The sequence below is a fragment of the Chiloscyllium punctatum genome, chromosome 8 (genome assembly GCF_047496795.1).
Source record: "Chiloscyllium punctatum isolate Juve2018m chromosome 8, sChiPun1.3, whole genome shotgun sequence".
In the NCBI taxonomy this organism is placed as follows: Eukaryota; Metazoa; Chordata; class Chondrichthyes; order Orectolobiformes; family Hemiscylliidae; genus Chiloscyllium; species Chiloscyllium punctatum.
This window is the reverse complement of record NC_092746.1, coordinates 86,834,567-86,859,844: the sequence shown is the minus strand read 5'-3', so window position 1 is coordinate 86,859,844 and position 25,278 is coordinate 86,834,567. Positions and strand designations below refer to the sequence as shown.

General features: G+C 41.2%; 1 protein-coding gene across 1 annotated transcript in view; it reads right to left on the bottom strand.

Annotated features, from left to right (window-relative positions):
- Positions 1-1,649: 1,649 nt before the first annotated feature.
- Positions 1,650-25,278, bottom strand: part of gpr158a (G protein-coupled receptor 158a) — a 670,521-nt gene continuing 646,892 nt past the window's right edge. Inside the window, exons 10-11 of the mRNA XM_072575980.1 lie at positions 14,318-14,464; positions 1,650-4,691 (exon numbers count right to left, since the gene is read on the bottom strand). Of these exons, the coding sequence (XP_072432081.1) occupies positions 2,769-4,691; positions 14,318-14,464 (2,070 nt within the window). The 3' untranslated portion in view covers positions 1,650-2,768. The remainder of the gene's footprint in view (positions 4,692-14,317; positions 14,465-25,278) is intronic.

Here is a 25,278-nt window from a genome sequence, read left to right as displayed (position 1 = left end):
CAAATCAGGGAGTCCTGGCTGACAGAAATAACAGGAGTCTCAGGGATTGTCCTCACTCCAGGGACCGGCACTGGGCTAGCAGGTCAGAGTTCATGTACTGTGCCTGCGTAAATAAGGGGTGACTTAGTGATGGGATACTGGCCTCTGTGGAGTTATTTCAGTTCCAAACATAGTTCAGCATCCAAGTAATCTCATTAACAGTGTTGCATTACTGTACATCATATTGACGTAAGACTAAAAAGTATGCAAATACCTATATCTGTTCTGTCACCATTGTTTGCTTGAGTACTGATGGTTTCACAGAAGCTATTTACTAAAAGGAAGAACAATATGCTTGTCATGATCAGTGACAAGGCACAGAGCCACTATTGTGTAACTCAAAGGGAAAAGGTTTACAAATTGTCTTTCCTTGTTGTCTGATTTTGCATATACAGTCTGACAAGACATTTAGACTGACAGCTTTTCATTCTTGTGCATGAAGTGGTTCTCTGAAGTTTCAACCAGACTGTTGCAAGCTTGGTTGGATAAAGTATTTAGGAGTAGGAAATTCAGTATAATTTGTTCTTAATTTTTATTTATATTAATTCTATTTTCACATCAGCACATCTGCATCCATTTAATCGAGCTGGTGTTTATTCCTAATAATATATTCATTATTTATTCACTGTACAGCACTTTGGAATGCTGTTAAGTCATGCAAGACGCTGTCTAAATTAAGTTCCTTGCTTCATCTAAAAGTTATTGGGAAACTCAGGATTTGACTTTCTTAAATGGAAATCCTAACAGCATGACTTTGAAAAGTCAATAATGTATTTATTACTGTTTCCATTACCAATTACTCTCTACCCAATTTCCTTTCTCTTCATCCTCCTCAACCTCTCTTTAGTTCATTGACTCCTTGCTGGAAGAAGTTTCAACAAGGTCACAAACTCAAAGGTGAAAAAAATTGCAAAGCCCTAAATTTCAGTACAGCTTTTGCAGACATCTAGCCATGAATGCAACAGCAGGTCCTGGATACCCTGGAGAAATGGCATAGTCAAAATGTTTCTTTTCACTTTTTTTATCACGGGGTTTTTCAATCCCTTGCATAGGCACAGCAGCAGATGGCAGCAGCTCTCTTGGAGTTGTTACAATCCAGCATTACTTGGTATTAGGGGAATTGGATTGTCACATTAAGGCAGCTTCCCATACCACTCCTGATTAGGCTATGGTCAGGCTTTCAGTACGGGTGTTCTTGGTCAGGGGGCAGTGTCTTTGTAGTCCGGGGAACCAGTCTGGGAAGCAGGGATAGCATGGTCTAGGAGATGTGCAGACATCAGTCAGGGGCCTGGGCATTTCTCATCCAGGGCTGTCAGGTTAGATCGCTCAAATAGGTGGTCAACAATCAGTCCATTGGGCCCACCCACAGAATCCATGGTTGGTGGGGACAAGGGGACAAGGGGAATCACTGGTTCATGAAAGAGACTGAGCAAGTTATTTTTCAGGACTGGGAGCTGCAGATTGGAGGTAAGTAGGTGTGACATTTGTGAAGTGGGGGGCAATCGTTTCTGCAAGGGTACAGTGTTGTGAAACATGGATGGGAAGGGGGTTATGTGGGAAGGGGGGAGTTAAAGATGGTTTTCTTTCCAGAAATCATGAACAAGCACATGTTGAATTTGTACAATATAAATGTAATTTTATTGCAGATAAGGTAACTTTATTTACATGCTGCCACAAACCATAAAAGAGATCTATCAAATATTCCCTGGTGGATGCCAGAGCTTGTCGGTAGATAGAACAAGCACAGAATACAGTGTACAGGATACAGCCTCACTCACGATACAATTCAGTACAGTCCAAATGCTAAAGGTCAGAGGTTTAGCAAGTCGTCAGTCCTACCAGTAATTTTGCATGCAGAACACAGAAGCAAATATATGAGCTTACAGATTTGATCTTTTTTGGGTGCCGAACACTGCAAAGCTAAGGATATTTGAAATCTATGATTCAACACATAATGAGTTGTTGTTCAGAGCTGTAATACCTTTAAATAAATGTGCACAAATAAGTGGATTTAAGAAGTGTGAACTAAGGATTGTCATGTAATACAGCAAATCTTTGTTTTTAAGGATTAAGCAATTGGAAAGAATCAGCTAATATAAAGAAGCTGAAGTTGGTTATATTTCACAAAGCTAGGTAGGACCACCAATTCCATTATTACAGTGGCTATATGTGCACTAGGAATCATCTTTGGAAAAAAAAAGACACAGAAACCTACTGTTTGATATATCAAAAAACTTTCAACAGCTATTAATACCAAACTATAATTCTCAGGGAGTACATAAGAATCTGTAAACACCAGTCAAAACAAATGATCCACAATATAAATCACACTGAATACAGTAGTATTTCAAAAATGTTATGGCTTGCAGGCCAAATTGAAGCTCAACGTTGTCATGTTGGTTAATAAACAGAAATAAAATGGTTTCTATTACTTAGATAGGTGCTTCAGGTTGGTGTAACAGTACATGACCATTGCATAAAATAGAGTGGTTCTGTCACATAAGTGTTTCTAAATACTAGAGCATTCCAGAATGCAAAATCTGACAGAATATGTTCTCATTAGAATTGTATGCACATGAAAGAAAATTGATAAAATGAAGGCCGTCATACAAATTGGAATCTTAACTTGAATCCTGCTTTCACTGTTTCTATGTATTGTTTATATGAATTCTTAGTTTCATGATATGAAAACTTTGACTACTGTCAACTCAGATTGACTAAATTTATTGTCACACATTTTTTCCTGATGTTTGATCATCAAAATCCCAAGGGCAGATTGAAGCCATTTTTGTTGTGTTTACATCTGTGCTCTGCGAACTTTTATTGTCCTTAGTTGCAGCTGTGTTTCTTTCTGCTACTTGTAGAATAGGACTACTTCCCTCAATGTCCCACGGACATATTTCAGCACGTTTTTCTCTTTCTTTTCCTGCTCCATTGTTGTTTATGTTTTTGCTCTTTCCAATTGCAGAACCAGGCACTACTTTGACCTCCTTAGGGCAGCTTTCAGCCATACTGGATTTGTCTACCGGATTTTCATCTTTCATGTCCTTCTCCTTGTACTTTCCCTTCACTTTTACCTTGTTATCTTTCCTTTCTTTTGCTTTCTCTGTCTCTTTCCCTTTCCCTGTGGATACCAATGTTTTCATAGACAGCCCAAACCCTTTCATCACTGATTTTTTCTGGGGAATACTGCTTAATAAAGAGGCTGAGGCAGCTGGTGCTGGGCTCTGCTCTGATTCCGGTGACTCTGATGATTCAAATTCCCAAGGACAAACGTTCGCTCGATGAGCAGAAACTTGCTGTAGGCTACTGCTTGACGTTATATGTTCTGGCATGCTCCCTTTGTCTTTCCCATTTCCCGTCTCTCCTTTCTTCCCATCCCCTTTCGTACTCTGGCTTGTCTCTAATGCCTTGCTTGGCATTTCCTTGAGGTCCCAAGGGTGACTCTCACAAACCTTAGTTATTTGATTTGAATCCACATCTTTCGAAGTGGAAATAGTTTCAGACTGCTGAGTTATAGTTGTGCTACCCTCTGGGAGGCTTCGTTGTGTCTCCTCAAAATCCCAGGGGCACACTTCTGATATTTCAAGACTGCCTTGTGTTGCTTGTTTTTGTTTCACGACATTTTCCCCGGGCTTGTGTTTGTTGGTGTTCTGAGCCTTCACGCTTGAATGTGAACTGTGTATATTTTGTGATTCCATTGGTGCAATAGATACATGTTTTTGGATTCTTGACTCTGAAGGAGTAGGTGGCTGGTCTTGTACCTCCCAGGGACAGACTTCAGCTCTGTCGAATGGATCACTCAGTTGAGAGTTTGTTGTATCAGGGCTAACTGTGGACTGGCTATTAATGTGTTGCTTCATTATTCCAACTTTAGGACCTCTTCTTGCCTCTTCAGAAATGGAAGAGTGGCTCAAAGAGTTTTTTGGTTGAGATGGTTCCATTTCATGGTTATCTGCTGAGGGATAACTTTTGGTCACCTCTTTGCTTCTTTGCTGTGGTTTATAGTGTTTGGTGTGCTCATCCATGCTTTGTGTTTTGCCAGTCATTGCCAAAGTCTTCTCCTTTGCACTCGCGATGACACTGAGGGATTTCTGCAACATTGATGTTCTCGGATGCAAGGGTTTTTTGTCTGCACTTAAGTTATGTGCACTAGCAGATTTGCAAACTAATGGGACAGATTCTGTAGAAATATTGTCTGTCTTCTCAAGTGATTTTTTGGCTAACTTTTTCCCCATGAGTGAATCTAAGAGTCCAGCTTCTGTGTTGGAAACTTCAACTTTATTTGCCACAGAGATGTTGGAATCTTCACCTTGATCTGTCACATGGTCATAGCTACTGAGAGATTTTTGCAGCAGTAAGGCTTTACTTTTCATAAAGTCTTCTTTTGCTTTCACACTTGAGCTGGTGGGATCAAATGGATTCTTCCGAGCGATACTGATGCTGTTCCGGGCTATCGAAAGCTCTGAATGTTCCTTGTCCTCTTTGCTGCACTGTCTACTTACTGTCTCTGGAATTTCAGTGATGCGTCTCATAATTGATCGTCCTAACCCTTTCTTAGAGCTTCTCTTCTTTTGCAGATGTGGGTTATTAGCGGTCATCTTTTTTCTTTTGTAAATCTCCAGCTGTGCATATAGCTTCTTCAGTTCATCCTACAAGCAAACAATGGTGTGTTTATGTTTGAGTGCAATTTCAACAGCAATCTTTTATATCATGCAATAAGTATATGATCTGCACAAATTATACAAATGCTTTTAAATGAGTGACAACTCAGCAATGAAATCCAGGATTATTGAAAACTTAAAACAAACTGTATCCTGTTTTGGGAGTTTATTAATTACTGTTAGAAACTATTGGTATGTTGACTTAGAATGTTGTTTCCTTTCTTTAGCCTTTCTATGAAGTTTCACACAATTTCTTGCAAAGATTAGTCATATTTCAGTATTGTAGTTACTAACTGTGATGTAAGTATCATTTCAGTAAAATTGGAATTCATTAGATAAATAATCTGAAAAATTTGCATTTGTGTTAAATTTATATCAATATAAATGTAGATTAGCAAAAAGAAAATTGTTCTTTTACATTAATTATTCTTATAGTAATTTGTTCAAAGTAGAAATTTAAAAATTAAATGATGAGCAATAGTTAGTTTTACTTTTAAGGGAAGACATTGCTGCTTTGTGTTATATTGATCCCAAGCCAGTTAGTGAAGTATGAGACTAGACATTAGTGCTTTTCATGATAATGGGTTTTATTCACTGAATGCAGTCTTACATACGCTGGCTTGAGACTTGCAAACTCAGTGTAATAAATCACTTAACCCAGATGAAGCCCAATAAAAACAAAGTGAACTAAATGAACAGGTGACAGCCCCATCAAAATGTGCACAGTAACACATTGAAATTTAATCATGAGACCAGTTATAAACTTCAGCTCCTGTGGTGCTCAACTATCATGGGAAATCTAAAAAGTAATAGTGGACATTGCATACTTCTTTACCCAGCATACATGGGAGTGATCGTGACTGAGAAAGAGAAGCAAGCAGTCAGGTATAGTAACTTCTCCATGGCTCACTACCTAAACTTGTACATGCCTTCATCCAGTTCCTCCAAATTGCTCACGTCTTTGTCAATACAGTGTGCCCAAAGATCAGAAGCATGGGCTGAAGTGAAGTGAAATGCTGACCTAGCTAGTGACACCCTCATCACATGGATGAATAAAAAGCAATAATAAATTTGCAGACCAGACCTTTCAAATAATGATAAAAGGTCTGCAACCTTACACACTCAGTATTAATGTGGGATAGGGAGCAGTTTCTCCTGAGAAGGACTCTAAGCACTTAATTAAACAACGTATTTAACTTGTGTATCTTTACACTATAATTAGCATGCAATTACCATTTAGACAGGAGGTTCTATCTATCCTGGAGAACAAATGGGTCTCATCATCAGAAATTGTTCAAGACTCAGTCTGCAGTGAAGGAGCTGTTGAACGTAGACAAGTAATCTGGCCCTTGCTGATAAAATCAAGATATCTATTTGTTATTGGGAAACTCCTCTGAAGTCCATGGATCAATCTCGACCAACCTTTGTGGGATAATATCTTGGACCCAGGGGCATTTTATAGAGGAATTGACATCTAACCAGCCACACTGGAGATGAGGGATAGTCTGGTAGTTGCTTTGGTCTGCCAACAGGAAGCCTTGCCACTCTATGGACAATGTGTCATTGTTGTCAACAAAGAATACAATAATGTTGCAGCATAACTCCCAAATTTTTATTCCTATTTTATTTGATTTTCACATATTTTGCTTCATATATGTCATATTCTGGGACACTAAGATTCACTATATATTATTATTTGGAAATGTATGTGCATAATCGAGGACCATATATAATTGAATTTGATGTATTTGTATTTGTGTGTGGGTTAAGACTTAGTTTTAGCTTTGAGTTCTTTGTGTGTTAAAGGGTGTCTCGAAATATATTTTGCATTTAAATAAGGCTGTAAAAATCCTTAAGGTGAAGAGCTCAATGCTTCAGAAGAATAAGGTTAGAAGAAAGGAAACAATGGGCTGTTGCCGAGCAACAATGTGTCCTATGAGATAGAGTCATTAAGTCAAAGAGATGTACAGAACTGAAACAGACCCTTCAGTCCAACTCGTCCATGCCGACTAGATATCCTAACCTAATCTAGTCCCATTTGCCAGCACTTGGCCCATATACCTCTGAACCCTTCCTATTCATATACCCATCCAGATGCCTTTTAAATGTGGTAATTGTACTAGCCTCCACCACTTCCTCTAGCAGCCCATTCCATACATGTACCACTCTCTGCATGTAAACATTGCCCCTTAAGTCTCTTTATATCTTTCCCGTCTCACCTTAAACCTATGCCCTCTAGTTCTGGACTCCCCCAACCCAGCGAAAAGACCTTGTCTATTTATCCAATCCATGCCCCTCATGGTTTTTTAAACCTCTATAAGGTCACCCCTCAGCCTCCAATGCTCCAGGGAAAGCACCCACAGCCCAGTTAACCTCACCTTATATCTGAAATCTTCCAACCCTGGCAACATCCTTATTAATCTTTTCTGAACCCTTTTCAAGTTTCACAACATCCTTCCTATTGCAGGGAGACCAGAAGTACACGCAGTATTCCAGAAGTAGTCGAACTAATGTCCTGTACAGCCACAACATGACCTCGCAACTCCTCTGCACAATGCTCTGTATATAATGGAAAGCATACCAAATGCCTCCTTCACTATCCTATCTACCTGCAACACTGCTTTCAAGGAACTATGAACCATGAAATCCCAGATTATGGGCGGCACGGTGGCACAGTGGTTAACACTGCTGCCTCACAGCGCCAGAGATCTGGGTTCAATTCCCGCCTCAGGCGACTCTCTGTGTGGAGTTTGCACGTTCTCCCCGTGTCTGCGTGGGTTTCCTCCGGGTGCTCCGGTTTCCTCCCACACTCCAAAGATGTGTAGGTCAGGTGAATTGGCCATGCTAAATTGCCCGTAGTGTTAGGAAAGGGGTAGATGTAGGGGTATGGGTGGGTTGCGCTTCGGCGGGTGCGGTGTGGACTTGTTGGGCCGAAGGGCCTGTTTCCACACTGTAAAGTAATCTAATCTTTGTTCAGCAACACTCCCAGGACCTTACCACTAAGTGTACAAGTTCTGCTCTGATTTGTTTTTCCAAAATGGAGTACTTCACATTTATTTAAATTAAACTCCACCTGCCACTCCTTAGCCCATTGGCCCATCTGACCAAGATCCTATTGTACACTGAGGTAACCTTCTTCGCTGTCCACTACACCTCTAATTTTGGCGTCATCTGCAAACTTACTAACTATACATCCTATGTTCACATCCAAATCATTTATATAAATGTTGAAACGTGGTTGACCCAGCACCGATCCTTGTGGCACCCCACTGGTAACAGGTCTCCAGTCTGAAAAACAACCCTCCACCACCAACCTCTTTCCTCTACCTCTGAGCTAGTTCTATATCCAAATGACTAGTTCTCCCTGTATTCCATGAAATCTGACCTTGCTAACCAGTCTCCCATGAGGAATTTTGTCAAATGCCTTACTGAAGTCCATATAGATCATGTCTACCATTCTGCCCTCATCAATCCTCTTTGCTATTTCTTTAAAAATCTCAATCAGGTTTTGAGACATGATTTCCCATGCACAAAGCCATGTTGACTATCCCTAATCAGTCCTTGCCTTTCCAAATACATGTAAATCCTGTCCCTCAGGGTTCTCTCCAACAACCTGCTCATCACTGATGTCAGGCTCACTGGTCTATAATTCCTTGACTTTTCCTTACCACCTTTATTAAATAGTGGCACCATGTTAGCCACATCTAGTTTGCGGGCACCTCACTTGTGACTATCAATGATACAAATATCTCAGCAAGGGGCCCAGCAATCACTTCCATAGCTTCCCACAGAGTTCTAGGGTACACCTGATCAGGTCTGGGGGAATTATCCACTTTTATGCATTTCAAGACATCCAGCACCACCTCCTCTGTAATATGGACATTTTTCAAGATGTAACCATCTATTTTCCAACATTTTATATCTTCTATGTTCTTCCCCATCGTAAACACTAATGTAAAATACTCGTTTAGTATCTCCCCCATCTCCTGTGGTTCCACACATAGGCTGCTTTGCTGAACTTTAAGGGGACCTATTCTCTCCTAGTTACTCTTTTGTCTTTAATGTATTTATAAAAACCCTTTGGATTCTCTTTAACCCTATTTGCCAAAGTTATGTCATGTCCCCTTTTTGCCGTCGTGATTTCCCTCTTGTGAAAACGTTTAAAAAGAGAGAACCATCCAGAAGGTTTAACAGTGTGCAGGTTTCTGTCAGACAGAACAGGTCAATAGCAGCAATGAGCTATTTGCCCTGCAGTCTTCAAAACTACTTTGACGAAAAAGAAGTCCTGAGTAGTTTAATATCAGTGAGAGAAATCTCCACAAACTGAAACAGAAGGCTATTGAAAATGAGTTTTAGGAATCCATGTTAAGAAATAAGTGAGCTGTGTTCGCAGATTATTTATGGGTCTCATGAAGAAATATTAACGAAAGGAGCTGACAGTCAATGAATGCATATATTTGGGGGAAAAAAAATCAAAATATAACTGTGCCAAGTGAACAAGGAAACTGGAAACTAGGTGACCCATCACTGAGTTTTGGATATCTGTAAGTTGTTGTTGAGGATAAAAGTATTAAATTTTTATTTCTGATATTTGTAACAAGACCATTTCAACTAGTTCTTGTGTAATGTAAAGCTGTTAGTGTTTTTTCCTTCTGTATGTAAAAAGCTTTGATGCAGTTTCGTTAAAATTACTTTGGGAGCCTGTTGTGAATATATTCAGTGACTTATCACCACGGTAATGAAATTATGAAAATAAAACTTATAGTCTATCAAGAACTGGATTTATTCTGGAATCTCTTTATCTTCTGTTTCCATAATTGCTTTCTATCAATTTTCAGTCTTTTTGTGCTGATCTCTTCATCGACTCTGCATGCTGTCTGGAACTTTCTCTTACCAAATAAATTGTTCTGAGGTCAGTTCCAGGAGAAAGTTCCAGGCAGCATGCAGATTCGATGAAGAGGTCAGCGCAAAAAGATGAGAAGTTGATAGGAAGTAAAGGTGGTAGTTACATAAACAGAAGATAAAAAGACTGGAGCAAAGGTTTTCAACTGCAGCAATGCAGCAAGATGCCATGAAATTCTCAGCAGCCCCTCCAATCAGTGTAGTGGCTTCTGATACTCCACATGCTTGGAGATTTGGCACCTGCACGCGAGCTGCACCAAACTCGCTCTGAGAAGAAACTGAGCATGTGCAGTAAAGAGGGGTACAGCTGAGATGGTTTTTGAAGTGGCCTGCCCACCTGGACATATTTCGACATTAGCTTGGATTTTAAAGTGGATGTTCTTGGATTTTTTTTTTAAGTTATTCTGTCTTAGTTAGTCTTAGATTCTAAGAAGAAATGTATACGTTTCTTGTCATATGAGGCCATCCCTCCTCTACTTCAGTTGATGAAACATCTAAACCGAAAGGAACAAAAAAGGAATGTCTGTTCAGAGACAGTGCAATGAGTATATCTGAGTGTCTGGTCTTCAGAGAGAAGTTGATGAGCACTGTAAAGGTATCAATCAAGTTAAGACATGGATGAAACATCCATCTGTTGTGAACAAACACATCTAGCACTTAAAGAACTTGAGCGAACAAAATATCAAGCAGACACAACATCTGATGGACTGTGCATGGGTATTGAATAAAGTTCAAGAGTTAAGTTACCTGGTGGCAAAATCAAAATAACCAAATACCATTGTCAAAAACTTAATCATACTTGCATGTAAAAAATCTCAGTGTGATGTTAGGAGCTGATGCTGCAAACAAGACTGTCAAAATTCCACCCTCTAATAAAACGTTGAATTGATGACATGTCAGCAGAATTGATGACATGGCTACAATATGCTGCTGTAAGAGATGTTCGCTACTCATGGGAAGTTTGCTTTCCGGATTGGTAAGTCCTCCGATATAAGTAGACAATGCCCACTGTTGGCCATCCTTTGGTATGTTGATAGGAACTCCATTTAGGAGTACGTTTTCTTTTGCAAGGAGCTACTGAGCCATGCGACTGGTGAAGAAATATTTTGGGTAAAAGATACCTTCTCAAGGTAAAACATGTGTTGGACATGTGCACTGATGGAGCAGCCTCCATGACAGGGAAGTTGAAGGGTTTGTTAGTAAGGTGAAGGAGTAAAATCCTGACATTCCGATCACCTACTGCATCCTCTACTGTGAAGCTCTTGTAGCCAAAGAATGCCACCGGAGTTAGCTGCAGTACTAAACAAGCTATGATAATTGTGAATTACATAAGAATCACGTGTTCACTATTGTGTATACAGAGATAGAGGCTGAGCATCAGAGTTTACTGTTACACACTGAGGTGTGATAATGATCACTGGGTAAGGTTCTCTCTTGTATTCACGAGCTCAGGAGAGAACTGACAGAGTTGTCAACAACACATGAACTGCCTTATAAAGAGTTACTATCTGGTTATAGTTGGCAGGATAAGCTGGACATGTTCAGCCATCTGAGTGAGATGAATATTAAAATGCAGGAGAAGAATGAGATATACCTTACCATCACAGAAAAACTCCAAGCTTTCAGTTCAGAGGTGCAGAAATCCCATCTACAGTCAAGTAATAGCCAATGACTATGGAGTGTATTTTTAGATGATGGCGTAGCACCACAATAAAATTGCATCCTGTGACTTCTTAAGGCATGATCCACATTAATGATCCTCATCATCATTCTGAGTCAGACCCAGAATATGACATTTACAGTAGATTAAAGGGAGGTGAATACAGCGGTGGAACAAATTGGAAAATAGAAACACCATCATGTGTTGTAAATGTAGTCTCTTTTTCTTAGACAATCCTTTGAGATTAAGAAGAATTATTTTCCCCTCTGGAGCAGTGGATCCTGAGGTGACTAATGGGCAGATACATACATTCTGCTACAACTGGAGCACCTGGTGCTTGTAAAGGTGGGTGCATGTGATGCCCAGGTTTTCACACACTCCTATTCTTTGTGCTTGGTTTTCACCTGGGCGCATTGGATCTGCTCAAGGTGCTTGGCACCTTCACAGATGCATCATTTCTTGTTTGCTTGGTCATTGTCAAGAGATTCTCATGAGTCAATGGGGATGTTATGTGTTCTCATGGAGACTTTGAGGATATCTGACCAATTGGTTACCATTTGATCTGCAGAAGCTCAGAGTATCAAACTCATTTTGCAAATCTTGTGTCCAGCATATGGATTATGTTGCTCGCCAATGTAGCTGATCAACAATAACCAGTGCCTTGATGTAGGATAACATCTTGAGAGAGGACATTAATATTGGAATGCCTATCCAGCCAGTAGATTTGCAGAATTTTGTGGATGGATCAGTGGTGATATATCTCCAGGAATCTAAGGTATCTGATATTGATTGTCCACGTATCTGTTGCCTAAATGGCAGGTAGCACAAATGACCTGTAAACCTTGAGTTTGGTGCTGGGTTTGAGGTCTTTGTCATCAAACACTTGGTTCCTAAGATGATCAGAAGATCAACTGTTGCCATGAAGGCTGCATTTCATCCTTGATGTCTGCTTCATTTTAAAAGGTGCTCCCAAGATATAAGAGTTATCCAACAGTTTGCCTTGGATCAATGGGGGACAGATTGATAGGAGACTCTGTCATCCAGACTTTTTAGCCTATGGCCTAATCTCTTTCTGAATATTTCAAGGATAATTTGGAGCTCAGCCTTTGAGTGTATGCACACAAGAATGTCATCTGCATATAGCAGCTTGATGACAGGTTGGAGTGAACTTGTCTCTGAGCTGCAGTGGTTAGCACTGCTGCCTCACAGCGCCAGAGACCCGGGTTCAATTCCCGCCTCAGGCAACTGTCTGTGTGGAGTTTGCACGTTCTCCCCGTGTCTGCGTGGGTTTCCTCCGGGTGCTCCGGTTTCCTCCCACAGTCCAAAGATGTGCAGCGCAGGTGAATTGGCCATCCTAAATTGCCCGTAGTGTAGGTAAGGGGTAGATGTAGGGGTACGGGTGGGTTGCGCTTTGGCGGGCGGTGTGGACTTGTTGGGCCGAAGGGCCTGTTTCCACACTGTAAGTAATCTAATCTAATCTAAACAGTTTCCTGCTTATCCAATAGAGAGGCTTCACTCTGGCAGTAAGTTTTATGGATGTATAGTGAGGTTTTGCCAGGAGGAAGACACTAAAAAACATTGATATGATAACATAGCATTGTTGGACCCCAATTTTTACATGCACTGGTTCTGTGGTGGATCGATTGATGAGGATCACAGCACACATGTTGTCATGCTACAGGCAGAGAATTGGGACAAACTTCTGCTGATATACAACTTTGAGGAGACTCCACAATCTATCTCAGTTGACATAGTCAATGTTTTTTGTGGCTGAGAAGAAGACCATTCCTCTTGCTGCTCCATGCACAGTTCTTGAAGATTGTATGCAAGTGTCAAGGATTGGAGCAAGCGAATTGCTATAAGGTTTTGTATTTGTCTCTCATGAATTAAGGAGTTTGTAATAACCAGGTCATGGCTTAGGTACAAAGGTGGTGAGGACACAGTTGGGGGCATCAGGAAAGAACAAGGTCGGCTGTGGAGGATATAAAAATGGTAAAGTACAATTTTCACCCTTAAGTGAGCTACCTGACCCATAGAGCATTCTTGTGGGAACTCAAATCATTTGTGAAAAATATCAGAAAATATAATAATGGAATAGGAACACCAAGAAAATGCTCAATTTTGGCTCAAGAAGGAAGGACTTTTAATGTAGTCTATTATGAAATATTCAAATCTGGCTTTTCACAATGATGAGAGCATCTCATTGTAGAAAGAGAGAATAAGGCCAAAATTGGAAGTCCCACTATAGAATGGCATCTACAGTTTTTACAGGGGTGAAATGAGTGAGAATGATAATTTTGCGTGAATTTAGATATTTGTGTTTCATAGTTATGGGATTAAAATTCTTCACAAAAATGATTGTCTAAAACAAGACAATTAGATAAAATTATGAATGAAATTTGCTGAATGCAAGAAATCTCCAAATGTTCAAAGAAATATTTTGTCCTCTAACTTTTCAGTGGAATACACTACTTAGTCCATATGCCTGGAGGGCCAATTTTTCATCTTATTACTTTGTAAAATACTTTCTCATTACCTTTCTTTTTAAAAGTTATTTTTAACTCACTTGCTATTATTCCCTGGTTCGGAACAGCAGCCCAGCTATTATTTATCAATAAGCACTTCAGAGTTCCTAACAGCACAAATTATTAATATTGCTGGCTTGATTGGTTCGGTCCAACAAAAATAAATGAGCATGGTATTCTGTCTTTCATCTTAACTCTGACATTCCCTACGTTTATTCTAACCCGCACCCCTTCCTGAATTAACTGTACTTTCTAAAAACCCATCGCTCTTTTAATTTCTACCAGCTCTGAACAAATGTCATTGACCTAAAGTTTCCACTCTGTTCCTCTCTCTTCAGATGTTGCTAGACCTGCTGGATATTTCCAATGCTTCTATTTCTGTTTCACAATTCCAGTATCTACAGTAACTTGCTTTTGGGTGAGTATAACTTGATGTTTATGTGGAGAAAGTAATCTATCGTTCATGTTGCAATAAAAAGCAGAATTAGTTGCAGAATGTGACAACAAGAAAAGTTCATTGTTTTTACCCTAATGTCATCAGGATCAAGGCTGTGTTCACTCCAGGCTGAGGTGATGCTGCTGTTCAGGTATGACCCTGATCTGCCCATGTCCAACTCATCTTCGTAGGCCTCTGTTGCTATGTCATCTCTGGGATTGATACCTGCTTGAAGGAACTAGAAGGAAAGAAAAAAAAGAGAATTATACTTGAATCTTGTCAAATTGGTTTGGTTGAAAACAGATAGTAGAATCTTTCAAATGCTGGATTTTGTTTCAGCCAATGAATTCTCTTATACTTAAATTGTTAAAGGTCACTTAAATTCCAGTAATGAATGCTCCAAAACCTGCTCCTAATAATTACATATCCTTCCAGCAATTTTCAGGTCGACTTCAAATAATAAAATGTAAACACATTTAGGTAACAAACTGTAGGCTCAGATATCCTTGTAGAATGCCATCAGTATGGAAACAGATTTTTGTATTCATCTCGTGGTGTTATGACTTCAAATGTGATCAGTAATGTCCCATCTTCAGAAAGAGCAGCGGGTCAAGAAAATGTATTTCAACATTGTGTTTCCAGTCTGCTGTAATGTCAATGGAAAGTCTTCAGATTTTACTAGTTTTATCTTCCTTTATGGCCTTTAAAACAAAATCCGGCAGCTTTTCATGGCCTCGCCATTCTCTCTGATTTCAAATACAACCACCATAACTTCTCCATTATAGAAGCTGCCTCTTAGAAACAACTGAGGAGGAATTTTTACCTTCTGCCACCATATGGGAATACTGATCAGAGGGATTAACAGGAAATGAGACATCATTCTGGCCTGGGTTCACTCCATTTACACAAGCCATCACTTCCTCTTCGCTGATTCAAGTCAGGTGAAGCTCCCACTATAAACAACTAGAGAAGGATGGCAGTAAGCAGCCAAATGGTCAGAAGAGGTCAAGATAAATTTGTTTTAAATTTCAGAATTGAATTCTATCTTAAGAAGGGCTTGTCAGTTTTTCAACAGAAGTTTTACAACATAAGTTTTGATCCTATTCTTTAATTTCTGGTAAGTTATAGAAGGAAAGATACAAGAATACTGAAGAAAGTCTGTGACTTTTGTCATCCTTTTCCTTTCTTTATTCTATGTGGTATATTGGAGTTATTTGCAAGGCAAGCGTTTGTTGCACAAACCAAACTGACCTTTTACTGAATGACTCACTCAACCGTTTCAGAGTCAACCACATTGCTGTAGTTCTGAAGTCAGATAGGGACCACACACTAAAGGCCAAAGTGAGGACTGCAGATGCTGGAAATCAGAGTCTAGATCAGTGTGGTGCTGGAAGAGCACAACAGCACAACAGGTAAGGCAGCATCCGAGGAGCAGGGAAACCGACCTTTCGGACAAAAGCCCTTCGTCAGGACTGAAGGCAGGGAGCCTCCAGGGTGGAGAGATAAATCGGAGGGTCGGGGGGTTGGTGTGGGGAGAAGGTAGCAAAGAGTACAATAGGTGGATGGGGGTGGGGATGGAGGTGATAGGTCAGAGAGGAGGGTGGAGCGGATAGGTGGGAAGGGAGATTGGCAGGTAGGACAGGTCATGAGGACAGTGCTGAGCTGGAAGGTTGGAACTGGGGTGAGGTGGGGGGAGGAGAAATGAGGAAACTGGTGAAGTCCATATTGATGCCCTGGGGTTGAAGTGTTCCAAGGCAAAAGATGAGGCGTTCTTCCTCCAGGTGTCGGGTGGTGAGGGAGTGGCAGTGGAGGAGGCCCAGGACCTGCATGTCCTCAGCGGAATGGGAGGGGGAATTGAAACTTTGGGCCACGGTGTGGTGGGGTTGATTGGTGCGGGTGTCCTGGAGATATTCCCTAAAGCGCTCTGCTAGGAGGTGTCCAGTCTCCCCAAAGTAGAGGAGACCACATCAGGAGCAATGGATACAATAAATGACATTGGTGGATGTGCAGGTAAAACTTTGATGGATGTGGAAGGCTCCTTTTGGGCCTTGGATAGAGGTGAGGGAGGAGGTGTGGGCGCAGGTTTTGCGATTCCTATGCTGGCAGAGGAAGGTGCCTTCCCTCAATACACACTAAAGGTTATTAGTGGTCAATCAGTGATGCTTCACAGTCACTAATTTTCAACTGCTGACTTGTTAATTGAACAGGTGGATTTGATATTAGCCTACACTTCTGGATTTCCAGTCCAGTGAGATTCTCACTGTGAACTTTCTGATGAATCCTCCTACATTCAAGTCTAAATCATTTGTACAATACCACAAACAGCAAGAATCCCAACACTGACCCCTATGCGACCCCACTGGACACAGACTTCCAGTCATAAAAAAAACTGTCCTTGACTATCACCCAATGCTTCCTACCAGTCAGTCAATTCTGGGTTTAATGAGCCAAGTTTCATTGAATCCCATGGGCTCTTATGCCAAGGCATACCAGGCTTTGGGTCAAGTGCTGGAAAATGAGATTAGAATTGTTAGGTTTCTTTGATCGGTGCAGACTCGATGGGCTCAAGGGCCTTTTTGTGCGCTATCGAGCTCTATGTTGACCATACCACTACACAATTGCCCCCTAACTATGGTGTGGCCATGAATGCTGTCAACTAAACTATCTATTCTCTACCTTAATGTAATAGCTTCCCTTCAAACATTCCCTGCTGAGTTCACACAATACTGTATAAGGCATTCTAACCAACTTGCTGATGGTCTGCCAGGAATTACCACCAACCCTCTGCTGGCAATCCTGTGGATGGATGCATCAGTGCAGGCTGAAAGGGAAATCGAGTGGTGTGCTATTCCCAGAGTCCCTCTCAATATTAACATGGGATGGGGTGCTCAAAGGGAGTTTAGTTGCCTTCTCTATTGGTGCACGCATTGAAAAGGAGGTGCCGATGGTGGACTGGGGTGGACAAAATCAGAAGACAAATCATACCAGGTTATAGTCCAACAGGTTTATTTGAAATCACAAGCTTTCGGAGCGCTGCCTCTTCATCAGGTGAAGTGGAGATGAGAGCACAGGCACAGAATTTATAAACTTAATGTCAGTGTTAATATGCACAATCTCCTTAGGGATTCTCTCCATGATGTGGAGGTGCCACTATGATAATAGGTCTTGCGCTCTTGATTTTCTGCTAAGAGACACCCTATTTCAGGACCAATCAGTTGCCTTACTGCTGGCAACAACACAATGCAATTTAACAACTGGATACACATTAATGATTTTGGATCTATTTCCACTTATAAATATCCAACTATTCTACCTATAAATATTTCAAGGACAACAGGGATTGTCACACGATTGTACAGTTTGGCTGTGGAAATTATTTTGCTCTCATGCTCTCAGAGGTCCAATTTAAATTGAAAAGTCACAGCTTGATGCGGTTTTGAGTGCAGCAACTTGATTTTAATGGAGACGCAGGGGAGGCTTGAGCTACGTCAAAGTTGCCCAAGGAACCTCAGGGTATTTGTTGGGACGTTAAGGGGAGCAAAGATGCTTCTTCAGCCTGCAGAAGGAAGCTTTCGGCCTCCTCGGGCCTGATCCTCCTGACACCAGCAGCTCTTTGGAAACCCTGCCTCTGGCTGGACCCAAGCAACCAATGCAGAGCTATTTCGGCCTGCTGCCTTGACACTATTCTCACCAGCACTGAGCAGGAGATCAAGTTCAAAAGCAAGCAATAATCAGCTCAACAGTGAAAACTGTGGGACCATAAAACTTTCAGACATCAAGAAGCACATCCATCACAAGACCACTGCACAGAAAACCTGCAGGTATTAAAATCAATCCCAACAATTCTGCTTCTTTAACCATTCAGGACTATCTGGTTATAAATTCTTTTGTTTTGTGTTTTTAAAAACTGAGGACTGAAATGAGAAAGAGCTGTATTGGAACTAGCGTTTGAAAGGGTGGCTGTCTGTTTTGAAAAGCAAAGTAATCTGACACCTATATAATATCAAAATACTATGATCGCTGAAGCTAATCTGAAGCAAACAGACAGAAGGTGTTGGAGAAACTCAGTCAATCTGGCAGTGGCTGTGAGTGAAAGAGAGTTATTGTTTTGAATCCTTCTTCAGAACTGACATGCGGGCAAGCATGGTAAAAAAACAGTTGAACAAATGGTAATTAGACTTTAGGTTTCAGACAATGTGGTGCCAATGCAACTTTTACTGACAACAAGAAGTTGATTGGATGTGGGACAAATCAATGACAAAATTCTTTTTATCTACCAACAACTGTGAGATTGGTTCTCAGGTAACTGAGCAGCTTGGAACTGGGAACCAGTTATAGAGAGAGAAGTATTCAGTTCTCCTCCAGCTCAGCAGTGCTCCCTCTGTTCTCTGCAGTCAAAACTCATTGTAAACCAGAAGAAAACCGGTTTATCTTCCCTGCAAGCAATTGCTATAACTTGTAACTGATGAGTTTTTTATGCATGAACCAGCCACCTTGTGTCTCTCACCAACCAACTGAAGCATCCTGAGAGCAGCAACTGAAGCAGCATGCTGCCCAGCAGGAATGGCAAACAGAACCTGGAACCAACTGATACAGGGAGATGAACATAGAGGGTGTTGATCTCAATTGTTGATGATGGCAGCATCCTGTTCTTAATCAACGTGTGAGCGAATAAAGAACTGCGGATGCTAGAAATCTGAAACCAAAACTGAAATAGCCAGAGAAACTCAGCAGGTCTGGCACCATCTGTTGACAGAAAGCAAAGTCAATGTTTTAGACCCAGTGACCCCTCTCAGGAACCATATGGAGAGAAAGCAGGGTCAACGTTTCAGATCCAGTAACCATGCTTCAGAACCCAAAGGATCACTGGACCCGAAACATTGACTGCTTTCTCTCCACAAATGCTCATGGCCCTGCTGAGATTCTGCAGCATTTGTTTGTGAAGACGCTCTTCACTGAAGCTTTCTTCCCCTCAATTCTAATTCATCTTCAATCTGAATAAGGTGCTGTCTGGTGACAAGCATCACCTGACTGCCCTCTTTCTCTGAGCACTAAAGGCTGACAGTTTATGCTCTGTTAATCATCCATTTGAACCATCCCATCCAATAAATATGGGGCATGTGTTAGTATAGTCACGTCTCTCCTTACCCACCTTCTAGCTCAAGGTCCACTTACATTCTACCAGGAATATCTCCTGGCTCTTTCTACGAGGGCTACAAAAGCTGCCATCCTAGCATCATGGAAAGTCAACCTGGACCACCGACAGAAGTAACCCAGATGTTTCCTATGTCTGATTTTGAAACTGTCCATATTTTTGCAGAGAGAGAGAATCAGTGCTGTAAAGGGTTATTTCTTTACTGTACCGTTTATTAGGTCTGAAAGTTTCATATAGAATAAACAGAAAAAAATACTATTTCACCAGTTGAGGGGTTTATGAAAAGAGGGCATAATAGAAAAATTTGAATTGGACCCATTAGGAGTGAAATTAGGAAACACTAGGGTTGTAAAAGTTTGGAACCTTCTTTTGCTATGCCAATTGATGCTCATTTGATGATCAGTTTATCAATGAGATAAACTGATATTGTGAGCTAAAGACTTGAAGGGATATCGGGAAAAGATGCAGCTACTTGAAGATCAGCCATGATTTCACACTGAACGTCAAAGGAACGTGCTTGATGGCCTAAAGAGCCTGCTCCTGTTTTTAAAATGTCTCCCATAGGTGAGACAGAAGGTCTCAGCTCCTAGATGAAGCAAGAAAGCAAAACCCACAATTTCCTCTTAAGAACTAATGCTGCTCCTTTATTAAAGTGGACTGATCTGAGGACTTCAAGCCAAGCTGGGTATTATCTTTCAATGAAAATTGCATATGCTATGCGGTAAAAGAAAATCAGGCTGTTTCATCACAGAGTGAAGAGGGAGCAAGAAAGTGGACTAAAAAGCAGGATTGATGGATTCACATGACTAAGTATAAAGGGAAAAAGCCTTATGACCTTATGTAATGGCTATTACCAGGTAAAGTCTTCATAACAATTGTGAAGTCTTTACAATTATCTCCATTCTATGTTGCATTATCTTTATTCTTGACCATCTGTCTACAAATCCTCCAGGTTTCCATCATCCCTATTCTCTGTAGATCACTTCTTCTCTCACAGTAAGCATGTCCAATGGTCCACAGTCCTAAGTTAGTAAAAGCATCCTTACTGTATGATCCAATCTCTTTCAGATCAGTCCTGCTTTTCCTGCAGTATCCCCCTACTGGATGTTTGCATCGCAGGGTGGGGAACACTAAATCCAAACCCTCATCCAAATCAGGTACTGTGTTACAAAAATTCAGGTGCATTGTAGTCCAAAATGAGCTGGACATGGAGAAGCAGCAATCGTAAGTTCACACCAAGATTTATGGCCTAGTTATACATTGTAACATCCCATCAGAAAAATAAATGATTACCATCAGTTAACTCCTTTCTATCTCTTTCCTTACAATGTCTTTTTACGGTCTTAGACCTTCAGGCTTGGATTTTGTTGCTGTTGCTGACATTCTAATATGGAAGCATTTTCAGGAACCAGGAAATTGGAGTGTGATGTGAATCAGCACATCAGGTTCACTGCCATGATATCCATTCCATGGTGGACAGGAAACATGATTATGAAGTGGGAGATAGACGTACAAGATAGACGCATCAGCCATCAAAATGGACACAGCCAGAGAGTGCCAGGTCTAAGGTAACAGGCATTCAGATCATTAACCAGTCAGTCCATTATTTGAGATTGCTCTGGGCTATGTGCAAGTCTCTGCAGATCATGCCAGGAGGAACCTTTCATATCTGGAAAGAGGTAAGGGGAAGCAAACAATGGAGGCATAGTTGGAGGTTGCCAGAGTGGTTAGCAGTTGCAAGCTGGTGAGCAGGACATAGCTTCCGAGACTTCCTGAAAGATCTGGCAAACCGAATAACATACATAACTAAGGTGTCAACCAGGAAGGTCTTACAAAGATGGCACGCCCATAAACAGCAAGACTTCAAACCAAATTGAAAAGGAACATCGAGATGTGAGAGAAGGGAACAAAATCATGGAGGTATAAGAGGATGGTCTTGTATAGTTTGGTGAAATGTCAGAAGAATCATATCAGACTATGGATCATTTTGGCCAAACAGGAACTGAAATCTTCATCCTTACATTACAGGAGGAAAGGTCAAATAATGCCTGCAAGAGGTGTCCTTCTGCGATGAACTGGTCAACCTAGCGATATCGATGACCTTGGAGAAGGATGCTCTTGATATCAGAAGGGTGGTTGGAGCAGCTAAAGGTGAGATTGGTATGTGGCAGACAGAAGCTGAAAATGTATTAAATGTTCCATGAATAAGCCTTGGAGCAGCTGTCTGCATTACGTATCCAGGGATTGCCACTTGCTGTGCTGCTTGAGGTCTGATGAAGTAGCTGTTGAGGTGACCTGTCACCTCAACAATCATTGAAATATGCTGTCCCCTGAGCCATCAATGATAGATTGCATAAATTGGCCTCAGTTTACCATGATAGAAACAGCCATCAGCAGTGTATAGCATTGCTGTTCTGACATGCTGAGACCTCCCAGCTCTTCCTGCCCCTCTTGCCCCTCAACCAGCACCACTGCTTTCATGTGAACCTGCTGATCATTTTGGCCAAACAGGAGCTGAAATCTTCATCCTTACATTACAGGAGGAAAGGTCACATAATGCCTGCAAGAGGTCAAAGAGTCATACAGCAGAGAAGAGGCCATTCGGCCCATGCAGACTGTGCCAACCTGCTAATGCTAATCCCATGCTGCAGTTCTTGGCCATAGCTTTGAATGTTATGCCATTTCAAGTGCTTATTCACATACCTTTTAAAGGTTGTGAAGTTTTCCACCTATACTACCTTCCCAGGTGGTGCATTCCAGATTGCCACCACCATCTCAATGAAAAAAATCTTTCCTCAATTCCCTAAAACATCTCCTGCCCTCATTATTGACCATTCAACAAAGGAGACATCTGCTTCCTATCCATCCTGTCCATGGCTCTTCATAAGCTGATACACTTCCATCAGGTTCCCCGTCAACCTTCTCTGCTCCAAGGAAAACAACCTGAACTTATCCAGCCTCTCTCCATCGCTGAAATGCTCCATCTCAGGCAACCTCCTGGCGAACCTCCTCTGCAGCCCCTCCAGTGCAATCACATCCCTCCTGTAAAAAATATTCAGAACTGCACAAAGTACTTCAGCTGTAGGCTAAATATAGCTTTGGAAAGTGCTGTCGAAGTATCTTTGGTGAATTTCCACAGTGCATCTTGTAGATAGTACATACTGCAATGCCTGAGAGTTAATGGTGGAGGGAATGGATGCTTGTGCTTGTGGTGCCAATAAAATGGGCTTCTTTGGCCTGGATGGTATCAAGCCTCAAGCTCCACTCATCCAGGCAATGGGGAGTATCCCATCACAGCCCTGACTTGGCCTTGTAGATGGTGGACAAGCTTTGGGGAGTCAGGAGGTGAGTTACTTGCTGCAGTATTCCTAGCCTCTGCTCTTATAGTCACTGCATATAATGGATGGTCCAATTCAGTTTCTGGTCACCAGGATGTTGATAGTAGGGGATTCAGCAATGGTAATGCCACCGAATGTCAGGGCCTGTGGGTAGATTATCTCTTATTTGGTGGTAATTGCCTGGCATTTGTGTGGTATGAATGTTACTTGCCATTTTTCAGCACAAGTCTGGATACTGTCCAGATATTATTGCAGTTAAACATAGACCTGAGGAGTTGCAAATGGTTCTGAACATTGTGCAATCGTAGGTGAATGAACATCCCCACTTCTGACCTTATGATGGAGCAGCTGAAGATCGATGGGCATAGAATACATCAACCTTATCTGCAAACTAACACAGGGACATACTTTGAAGAATCTTTCAGGATTCAACTGAAGTCTTGAAGTTAGATAGCATGTTTCTCTCATAGATACTTACTGTTCTATGATTGTGCCATGTCTGGGTAGTCCTGTGTAGTTATCACCATATCTACTTTAGAGTCCTATCAACATTAGGTGGTGCTGTTGCTCCTTCATGCATCTCCTCCCTCATCTGCATTTCTTGGTGGCACTGACATAAATGTTGAGGTTTTAATTGAATTTTATTCCCTGGGCCAAATAAAACTACATTTTCAATTCAACAAATCCATCCACCTTCTAAGGCCTTTGGGGATCCTGAGGTGAATGATAATATAGAAATGATGCTAAGGAGATCGATAGAGGAGAGTGAGGAAGGGGACACAGAGATGATAGGAGGTGAGGGTGGTGGTGGTATAGAAGAGGGATGTGAATGAAGGAGAGCAAAAGCTGATGGGAGATGGGGGAAGCAAAAGGTATGGATTGTGTGTTCAGCTGTGACTTAGTTGTTGGTGCTATTATAAGGTGGGGCTGCTTGTGGAGTTACAAGGTTTTGGTTTCTAATCTGTCTCCAGACCTTGAGCTCAGAAATCGAGGTTGATGCTTCAGTGTAATAGCGAAGATTTGCTGCAGTTGGAGGTAATGCAAGGCTGTATAACCGACCCAAGACAATGACTTTAGGGGAATGTGAAGGACTCACATTTCCTATGCTATTGTTGCAGTTAAACATAGACCTGACATCAAGGATATTCAGCTGTTGTGGAAGGACTTTTAAGGCTAACTTGTTGGACAAGGGGGTCTTGCTAGGATTATTTCCCAGGGATGAGATAATCAAGTCACCATTAAAATACATAGACAATCAGCTTATTTGGATACTCTGGCAATTATAATGGAAGGACACATGACATGCCAATCCATTGTACATTTTACATGTGGTGTCTTAACAGAGACCAAGCAGCTGAGAAAGTAAAAAGGATGGCAATCCACTTAATTGGCAATTCAATATCTTTTTTCAAATAAAATTAAGTTCTGTTGCTGTCAAGTAAGGACAGGGTAAAGACTATGCATCACATAGTCAGTAAGAAACATGGTCAATGTAAGTGGAGACTTTGTCTAAGTGAGAAAAAGTCTGAGTGAGTGAAACTCAAAATCTGGTTCACAGTGGGAATTCAATGCAAAGGGAGACAGAAGGTACTTTAACTGGAATTTATTGTAAGAAGTAAATTCTACAAGTAAGAGATGAGTGGGATTGGATAGAAAATGTGATTGAGAGCCTAGTTTGCAGAGATGTCACAAACCACTGTGTGACGTGTTTGCAGGAAAAGCAGCTCAATTGTTTTTATTACTAATCTTTATGATATAAGTAAGGTTTTCAGTTTGTGTTTAAGACTCTAATGTCTTTCTTCTCTCCTCTCATAAAGGAGCTTGTTAAGTATAAGATTGATAATAGTGTTTTTCTCATTAAAAAATTACAACAGATTTTACAGAGAAGGGAACTGAAAATTAAATCAAATATGATAGTGATGGCATGACGTGTGATGTGTTGCTCCTGTAACATGTGGAAGCTGCTGGGAGCCAGTGTGATCCAGAGTGAACATATTTGGAGTAAGTGCTTGCTGCTTGAGAAACTCTGGATCTGAATTGAGGAGCTGGAATCCGAGCTGCAGACATTGACACATCAGAGAAGGGGAAAGTTACTTGGACACTCTGCTCCGGAAGGCAGTGACACCCCTCAGAGTAGGTAACTCAGAGACAGGAAGCTGTGACTGCAGGTGAGGTGGATATGAAGACACTGCATTTGTCTAACAGTTACGAGGTTCTTTCAAGCTGTGCAGATTAAAGTAGCGACTGCATAGAGGACATAGGACCACAGTAGTTATTAGAGAAAGTGTAATTGGGAAGACACATACTGTTCTCTGCAGCTGTGAGCAGAAGTCCTGAAAACTGTATTGCCTGTCCGATGACGGATTAAGGACATCTCTTTGGGGCTGAAGAGAAACTTAGAGCTGGAGGGAGGGATCCAGATGCTGTTGTATAAGTTGGTTTCAGTTAGTACTGGAGTAGAAGGGTGCTATTCTGCTGGGAGGGGCTTCACATGCACTGTGTTGGGATCAATGTTCAGGTGAATTGAAAACCAAGGCCTGCAGAAAGGATAAATCGGGA